General features: G+C 30.7%; 1 protein-coding gene across 4 annotated transcripts; it reads left to right on the top strand.

Annotated features, from left to right (window-relative positions):
• Positions 1–387: 387 nt before the first annotated feature.
• On the top strand, positions 388–4,830 carry LOC133803521 (uncharacterized). Of its 4 annotated transcripts, XR_009877995.1 has the most exons (6): positions 388–647; positions 774–890; positions 2,560–2,890; positions 2,992–3,507; positions 3,651–4,442; positions 4,681–4,830. XR_009877995.1 is itself a non-coding variant. In XM_062241600.1 (5 exons), the coding sequence occupies exons 3-5, from the start codon at positions 2,789–2,791 to the stop codon at positions 4,350–4,352; spliced, it is 1,320 nt and encodes a 439-aa protein (XP_062097584.1). In that variant the 5' UTR covers positions 388–647; positions 774–890; positions 2,777–2,788; the 3' UTR covers positions 4,353–4,830. The 4 variants fall into 4 exon arrangements, 3 of the variants coding, with proteins under 3 accessions (XP_062097584.1, XP_062097583.1, XP_062097582.1); XM_062241600.1 differs by having other exon boundaries at positions 2,777–2,890; positions 3,651–4,830; XM_062241599.1 differs by having other exon boundaries at positions 2,567–2,890; positions 3,651–4,830.
• The last annotated feature ends 5,061 nt before the right edge of the window (positions 4,831–9,891 follow it).

Genomic DNA, 9,891 nt, shown 5'->3' with positions numbered 1-9,891 from the left:
TTAATAAAAATGATCTATTTATGACCAAAATCTTTTAAACCTAACATGTTTATGACTTTATGTTTGGTTAGTGATATCCCATAATATTTATTAAATTCAAATATGTGGGATATTTGATTGCACCAATAGCGGTACGCCTCCTCCTTGTGTTGTTGGGCACCAATAGTGCCTCTTAGCAATTCTCTTCTTAGTGCGGGTGAGGTGGGACACCATTTTGTTAATTAAAAAGATATTTATATTTATATTTTAAAAAACACCACTATAATTTAAAATTAATTAAATCATATCACACATGATTCATGAACAAAATAATGTCTCAAAATAAAACCAAAAACCTTATAACAAAGTCACCAAACTCATACTTCATATCTAATCTCCTAAGTAAAATCATAACTAATTATTAAAAAAATTAAACGAGAAGCATCGAGTCGACTGTGAGAGAGAGAGAGAGCCGATTCCCGTCGCGGCCCCAAAACCCACCGAAGAAGCATTGTGTCGACTAAACCCGAGGAGCGAGGACCTTCAGAGTTCACTGTTACGGAAAACCAAATCCGAGGCTCTGCTCTGCTCTCCATCTATCTCCGGTCTCCTCCGAGAAGCTCCAGAATATGAGTCGACTGTGATGGTGTTGCTTCACTTCGCCGAAGGTATTGATTGTTTTAGGGTTTAAAATTGATTTGATAAACTGATAAGGGAAATTGGCAATTGTCCGAATGGTGGATGAATGATAATTTGATTGACATTAATTTGGGTTTCTAATGTTTTCTTTCCAGAATAAATGTCATATAGTATCAGAAAACCATGTGAATGAATGGAGCTCTCTCTTAATCTACTCTGAACACACTCGTTCAAGCTCAGCTTTCTCTGCCGCCTCTCTCTCGTCGACTCAGGTTTTTTTTCTTTCTCTACTCTCTTTTTTGCTCTGAAAAACGATTCATATCCGAAATTATCGTGCTCATTTGAATTGTTTCTGATTTGATTCTTATTTAATTTAGGTATGTGTTTGTTGCATTTTCATGATCACTGCTCACTCCTTTTTTCTTTTTCTTTTTAAATGTTCAAATTAGATTTGGATTATTTTGATATTAATTAGTTGGTTTTTGATTGAGATCATTTGAGGTTTTTTTGTGGAAACTCTTAGATTTCAGAACTATAAATCAAATTATTGTGATGACTCTACAATAGAGCAACCCAATACAAAACTTGACTTGAATCTAAAACATTACTTAGCAATAATAAGATTAAAATGCTGTAAACTTAAGCTTATGGACAAAAACAATGTAAAATTCCTGGACATATGCATAATATAGAAGTCTATAGCAAAATATTATGCAAAATTCAATACCTTTATCATCATGATTTTGCATAGTGAATGCCTTAACTCTTGTGATACTGAATGAAGCTGTTGTTCCAATGTAGAAAATGATTGCATCAATCAAATTATCTTATTCATATTTTCATTTTAAATGTGGAAAAAGTAAACTAAGAAGAGCATGAGTTTATGATTCAAGATATTCAATGGGGAAGCTAATTTCATCCTGTAAAATAAGACATTAAGAATCAATTATTAATTACATAAAACTGCATGAAAATCATAGAATTATATTTTGCAAGGTGGAAAATAATCAATTAACAAGGTAATTGTTTAGGCGAAACTTTGCTTCTTGTGGTGAATTACCATATACCATTACTAAGCATATAGTAATAGTAGTCAAGAAATTATTGTCATATGTCAGTACAGTTTAAGTGTTGAAACTTCGAAGAATGTGACTTGCAGTAAAGTTTAACGATTCTAATTTATGTTAGATTCCTAATCTAACATATATGTCAATTTAAAGATTCCTAATCTTTACTTTGTTGAGAATATATATGTCAATTTACCAAAATAGTATAAAGAAAAAAAAAACGGGTGTTATGTTTTTTTTTTGTTGAAAATCCTATTTTAACCTTATAAATTTGGGTTTATTTAATAAAATATAACGTAGGGGAATTTATGTGAGCAAAAAAGTAAAAATTGGATATAATTGCTAAAAGAAATGTCGGGATACTATACAACGGGTGAAACTTGGGGATCCCAATTGTTATTTACACTAAATACAAGTGTGCATAATATTTTAATAAACTGGGTGTACTCTTTCCTGACATTAAAGTAGCTATTGTTCTTCTTCAATCATCGAAATAGTGATATAGTCACCTAAAAAAAAATCTACAATAATGATATGAAAAAAAATTACATACAATACTATAAATTCTAATTTTTTTTTTTAAAAAATACAGAATTTTACAAAAATACAAATATCAATTTTGTTACTACTTGTAATAATTTTTTATTTAGTCTGTAAATGTTGTTTAAAAAAAAACTTATTGTTACAAATTTGTAAACTTTGTTAAAAAAAATCATATTTATAATTATGTCATTACGTATTTTTGTTATTTTTTTTAGGTTCGGTATTTTTAGAGGCATTTTTGTAAAGTTCATTATTATGAATTATTAATTTCATTTTACCTTAACTTACCATGAATAGTATTACACGAAGATCTCACGATCTGGATATTTAGTTTACAGAAATCGTAATCGAGGCCCATACCACCAAACGACATTTAACTGGGCCGCTATATAAATGGGCTTTAAGATTGTGTTCGGCCCAATGTGTGCGTAAAGTGAAAAAAAGAGGATCGAATTCTATCCTTCCTCTGCGCGCCCGCGCTCTTTTTCTCTCTTTATCTTTACCATTCACTGTTTCTTCGCTCACATTTTGGTCTCAAATACCTCAAGGATTTTGTTCTAATGGAGCCTCTAGAGTTCGTGGTCGACAAAGTCAAAGGTTTTGGTCAATGGACTCAAGACCTCATCGATGGCTTCATTCATCGCCCCCGTCGCCGCACTCCGGTAAAATCCATTTTTGTTATTCTTTTTGCAGATGACTTTATTTTGTTCCCTTTCAGTACTATTAACTCTTATCTTTAATGGGTTTGTTTGTTTTTGTCTAGATTGAAATATTGAAAAGGCTGCAACGAGAAGCATTTTCGGATTTGATGAAGATTAGGGAGAGACAAGATAAGGTAGAGAGAATTCTGTCCTTGTATAAGACTGCTAAGGGGAGTCCATTTCAAGAAGTGGGTACTGTTCTAAGAGGAGAAGTTGATCTCATGGGGGGTTTGTTGATGATGAATAATGTTGAACATGATGATAACTACAATGTACTTAGTAAAGCTGGTCTCAGAACAGGACTTGATTTGAGGTTCACTTTTGAAACCACTATACAGGATAATGATTCCCTTGTTGTCGAGATTGTAAGCTCTCAAAATCGCAACAACAACAACAACAACAATAACAATAATAGAATTAGTATTAGTAATAGTAATCCTGGTCAGGGACTAGGGAGCTCACTTTCTTTATCGAAGTTGTGTTATACAGCTAATGCTAGTGACTGGCTATCTGCATTTTTTATCCCTTTGGGGGGGAAATGCAGTGATGTTGCAATCATCAAAAATCCTTCTCATCAGGTAGCCTCATACATGAACTTAATTATGCCTCATTTGTTGTTCACCTTTGTTATTTCCCTCTTTCATTCTTTTTCTTTTTCGCTAATCAACCTTGTATAACTCAGTTCAGAGAGCCTATGAGAATTTTGCTCTTTGTTTTGCAGGGTAAGGGCCTAACTGATGTTTCATCTTCCGGACCATCCTTCTTGAATCAGCCAAGTGGTAGTGCAATTGGTTTAATGGTGAAGAAATTTAATGTCATTGCTTCATTGGCTCAGTTTGTTTCTGGGCAGGGAAGGCATTCGGATTCTCATAGCTTTGACCATTGTTGTAGCACATTTGGGCAAGTGTTGTGTGAACTTCCAAGAGGAACAAAGTTTTCAGTCATGGGACTTTTGCAAGCCCCTAAGTTATCATCTCAACTACCTGCCACTCATGGACCGTTCACCCTTTCTATTGGTGGTTCCAAACGCCAAGAAACTCCTGAGGGAATGGTTGAGGAATTAGTTTCCAACATGGGAAATAGCTCACATGGAAATGAATCTACTGGGTCCCTTGCTTTGATGTTGGAGTCAGAGATTGACGAGTTCACTAAGATTGGTGGCTGGATTGAGCTTAAAAACTCGGACCCCAAATATCTAAAATGGGCGGCGAGTTTGTCTGATGATTCTGAAGATTCATTTGGATGGGGAATGAAGTTCGGTGGGATGGTTGAAGGTCCCTCAAATTTTGACCATTTTCATGTTGAAACTTACATGAAGTTAAACTTTGGAAAGAAATGCAGTATAAAGCCCGGGATTGCTTTTATAAATGATGGGAATGCTAGAGTAACCGCACTTATGCTTCGGTCTAACTGGTCACTTTGATTACCATTTTCAGCTCATATTGGGAATGTTTTTTGTTGTGCTATAGGTCCATTGTTCAAAAGATCTAATGCATTATTCCCCAGCCTGCAGGTATATATATATATGTTATATTTATGTGGCTTAAAAATTTCCACTTTCTATTAGATTGCACAGCATATTTATAACTGGTGCAAAGTAAATTTTTCCTTTTGTTCTAATTTACTTGTAAAAGATATAGAACAGTATACAGCGTCACAAGAATACCAAGATTATGCCCTAAACAACAGAGGATTCATCCCAAAATTCAAAGACTCAAGCCGCAACTTCATTAGTTTTCTTTCTTGTATAGGGAGCGTTATGGACTCGTCCCAAAATATGAAGACTGAAGCAGCAATTGTTTTTAGAATTTTCGTAGGGATTTTTAATTAGTTATTTATTTTTTGGTTGAATGTTCTTTCATTTTAAGTGATAATAAATAAGTAAAATTTTCCCCAACCAACTAGTTTCCAATTCTTTTCATATGGTATTGGTAGTACTAGTATAGGGTGTTCATTATAATTTTAAACAATCAATTCAGATATTTTGATCATCCAATCCAAATTTAATTAGCTTCTATCAGTCAATACGATCCCATCCAATTAATTGGATTGAATCTATTTTTAAAACTTTATATAAATTTTGATTAAAAATAGAGGCAAAATATTTAATGATTGTAACATAGGAAAGAATCCTTTGGTGTCCTTTCTCCAAAGAAATATGGGATTGGTGGGATATCCATTCATGTCACATTAGAAAGAAGATATTTACTTTAAGGAAATTCTACTTTATGCCTTTGAAAAAAATGCTCATCATAGGTTGGGTAGTTTGATTTGAGAGGAATAAAAGTATACCAAGTGTTTTGAATGGGTAACCTAATACTGGGAATCAATAAGAAGCACACAGAGAACGACAGAGCAATTCTTACAAAGTGCAAAATCTCCACACCAAAGAAGATAAGATTTGGGGAACCATCCCATTATTTTATTAGTGGATGCTGCAATATCTAACCACACAGAAACGATAGGATTCAGAGCAATCATCCTCTCCCCCGAGAAGGAAGTTATAGCAGCTCTATCAAAGCTTTTAAAAAGGTAAGTGTTTTCTGTAAGTTAAAACTTACTACAAAGACTCAACAACTAAAAGATGGATGTATTCCCATAAGTGAGCAAAAATGGTAAATAGTTATATCGATTTTAGGATCCTCATCCCTTTGTTTAAGGTTATTTGGTTGTTATGGAAGTTTTGTTTTTATTTTCAATTCCTATGACATACATTTGTTTTGTTCTTACCTAAACTCTCTTATGGATTGTAATGCAGGAACATTGTCAGCCTTTCAAGCAAAAGCTATTGCACTGTTGGTTGCACTCATTTGGGCTCAAAGACTTGGACTTCAACTGGATGTTGTTTTTTCGGATTCCCTTTCTCTTGTTTTGGCTATGAATAATAATACAGCATATCAAAATGAACTGAGGATTATTTTTTTATATATTAAAACTTTATTGTCTACTTTTCCGAGGACATCTCTGTCATATGTTGGTCGTAAGTTTAATAATGCGGTCCATGGTATGGCGAAGCATGCACTTAGGCTAGATAATGAGTTTTGTTGGTTGGAGGAAATCCCCCTCCAATTTGTACTATTTTTCCGATACAATCTGAATAGTAAAAATCTCTATTCCCGACCAAAAAAAACATAATATTGGATATTAATTACTATATTTCTATATTTTAATTAAGTATGATAAGTTGCTTTATTATAAATTTTAATAACTAATAAGATTTTGGTTATATTTTTTTTTTACATTTTATATCAAATTTAATATATAGAAATAGAATTAATTGGATTATTTTTAATTGAATTATTAATAGCGTCATCATTAAATCTAGAATCTAACTTTTGACATCCAATTCAATTATTATTGAATATCTAATTTTTTTTCTATTTAGATTGGATGGCATAGATAAATTTGGTTTAGATAGTTTGAATGGGATCATAAATACTCTGATAATTGGCATGTCTTTAGTCATCACACACGACAATACTGTAACGCCTCACGTCACTATGGCTGCTTCCTGGAATGACGACTGGCCCTACAAACCAACACGAGTTTTTCCAGCGTACTTTGTCCTCACTCGCACGCACGCTTCCTGGGAAAATTTCTCAGGAGGTCACCCATCTTGAGATTACTCAAAGTCAAGCACGCTTAACTTTGGAGTTCTCAAGTGATGGGCTACCGAAAAGAAGATGCATCTTGTTGATATAGGTAGTACCCATCAATCCATTTAAGCCATCTTCAACTGTATAGTCTCATACCTACGCAGTCTTAGAATCATCACACTTGACCTTCCCCAGACAGTGTGGGATTGCATAACTTTTTACCCGTTCTTTCCCCTTGCAGATCACAGGATTCTAACTGTCACAAATACTATATTTTTTTTCAGAAGACCACAAATTTTGTAAAACCATCTACAAGTTTTTCTATACCAAGATATAATAAATCAGAATTATAGCCATGGTATTACCTCTATAAAAACAAACCATACTTAATTATATAAGTTAAAATGGGATGACTTATGAAATTAATCTATAGATTTGTCCATTGAAATATATATATTTTTTGAAATGGCATATTGAAAGAAAATTGATACATGGACATGTGATACCAAACCAATACCCCTTTCTATACTTGTTCATTTCGTTCATAAATGTATTTTAGCTCTAAGTTTTTTTTTTTTGAAAGGGTCTAAAAATGCTTTTTAGTTGCGTCAAGTGTCATTGCATACATTAATTATATTCATTATATGTATAATGATACATGTACTAAAATTATGCAACAAAATATTGCACCAACTAATGTGGTACTGTTTTTTTAAGATAGTAAATTTCGCCTGAAATAAATTTAATTGGTTAAATGAAAGTGTCACGTCAGTTGATGTAATAATTTAGTACATAATTTTAGTGCACATATCATTACTCTTGTATAATAAGTACTAATTTGTTTTTTAACAAAAAGAATTAATAAAAAAATATTATTTGATTCGTTTTGAAAACACGTTATCGAAAAAGTACTATCATCCTATAGCTAATCTATCAATTAATTTTTGTTTGTTTTAGAAATGGAAGCAACCTAACGATTTAAAAGAAATTTGATCGATATATCTAATTCAATATCTAATTAATTTTAATCATCGACTTTTAGCTTTTATGTTCCCATTTTAGCCTAAAGAATATACCTAATTGCAAGTTTCTATAGAAGAGACATTGGAAATAGTTTTTTAATTAGTCTTTTACATGAATTATGTTATTAAAGTCCACATATTTAATGCTTGAAGAAAATGTTGGATTTTAAAGTAAAGACTTAATTGTTATTGTTGTTAGTACGATATTTTTGGAGATTTGTATTCTCTTCGTGAGTATATAAAAATTAAGTATTAATATACTCAAAATAATTATGGAATAAATAATAAATTATTATTTAAAGTAGCCAAAATAAGAATAAAAATTAGTAGGATTTGTGTTAATCCCAGGTAAAAAATTTGAGTACTCTTTTAACAAGGTATATATAGAATTTTATATTCTTAACTTAGTAAGTTGATAAGCAAGGAGGCCCACAAGATGCTTATACAAGATTTCTTTTGGAACCCAAAATTTATTTTTCCTTCTAAATTCAACCAATTCTCATTGCCTTGCAGGAAAATATGTATTTAATGTCAATTGATTTTGGGCAGTAACCCAATTAATTGGGTCACTTGAATATCAAGTAGTTTTTTGCAATTAAATTAGCCATTCCTTCTTAAAAGCCTATTCCACCTCATTGTTTCTTATACCATTTTTGAAAATCACCCTATCAATTTATGAAATTATTATCTCTTCCTCATGGTGTTGAAGTTCTCTTCTTTTGTGTTCTTGGTTGAAGCCCTTCCTGAATTCATACTATATGGTGTCGAAACTCTCTTAATCATCAATCAAATCTACATGGTGCTCTTATTCATCAATCATCAATCAAATGTTTATAATATAAACATTAGTCAGTTATTACAAATCAAATCAATCAATCAAATCATAACATTAGGTGAACAAGCATAATTATTTGGGAGTAGAACCTAGCACTAGGTGAACAAGCATAATTATTTTAAGTACATAGTGTGATACACTAGAATAAGTTGGACTACAAAAAAGATATTTATATTATATACTTTATTTTTTAGTTATTATTATTGATAATATTGTCATAAGATTATAGTTGATTTTCTTATTCATTTTCACAATATATGTTTCTCCTATTTAATTATTTTATCTAATAATCGATATGACATGCATTTTTTCTAACAAAAAAAAATGATTAAAATTTGGGTTTATATTTTTTTGGACCCTGTGTTTTTTCTCAATACCTGTTTGGACTCTGTGTGTTTGACAAATTACTTTTTGGACCCTATGTTTTGTAAAACAGTTAAAATAGAACCTTAAACTCAATTTTAATGAAGAAAAAATTGAATATAACAACACAGTTTTTAAGCAGAATGAATTTATTTTTGTTCTGAATTGTTAGTTTGGTAAATTATTTGTGATTTTAGTTGAAAAAACATTGATCAAAATCGGGTTTAGGGTTCTATTCTAAAATTTTTACAAAACATAGGGTCCAAAAGGTAATTTTTCAAAACACAGGGTCCAAACAAGTAATAGGAAAAAATATAGGGTCCAAAAAAGTATAAACCCTTAAAATTTTATGAAAAGTGACATAGAGATTGATCAAGTTCAAGTGTGTGAAGGTCTACATTGTCAATTGAAAACACATACATTTATATTTTTACACATCAATTTCACAAACTAATCGATTCAATTTGGTTTTGAAAAATTATATGGGATATCAAATTTTCTATACTTAATTTTAAAAGATAAGTAAACTTAGTTGGTTTTATAAATATTTGGCTAGTAATTTATTTTTCTTCTTTAAAGACAATAAGCATTTGACAATGAATACTTTTTGGGGCCGTAAGAGGAGTTCACAATTTTTATATTACTGGGAAAGTTGAAGAGGGTAATTTGATAGTCTGGAAACTTACATCATTGTGTTTGGTTGTGCACTGTAATTTTATCTATGATTCCTGGGATCACTTTCTGTGTTTGGTTGTGCATAGGAATCTGTTTAGTTTTCATATTTTCATAAAATTAATATAATAATATATTTTATCAAAATAATTTATAAACAATTTTACTCATGAAATATTTTTTAACAAAATTAAAAAAATATATCTATTGAATACTATAATCAAGTATAATTTTTAAAATTACAAAAATACTCTTATTTTATTTTTAATAATATTTCATTTGTTATTTAAAACTAAAGTAATGATATAAATGCTTTACAAATCAATTTCTTTAAATAAACAAATATTATTTATCATTTTATAGTTTGATATATGTATATTTGTTTTTATATTATAAGTTTCAAAAATAAAATAAATTATTAACTAAAAAATTATTGGTTTAAGATTTTTTAAAAAAAATAATAATAATAATGTT

The sequence above is a fragment of the Humulus lupulus genome, chromosome X (assembly GCF_963169125.1).
Source record: "Humulus lupulus chromosome X, drHumLupu1.1, whole genome shotgun sequence".
Lineage (NCBI taxonomy): Eukaryota > Viridiplantae > Streptophyta > Magnoliopsida > Rosales > Cannabaceae > Humulus > Humulus lupulus.
Note: the sequence above shows the minus strand (reverse complement) of the source record. Positions and strands in the feature narration are given on the sequence as shown.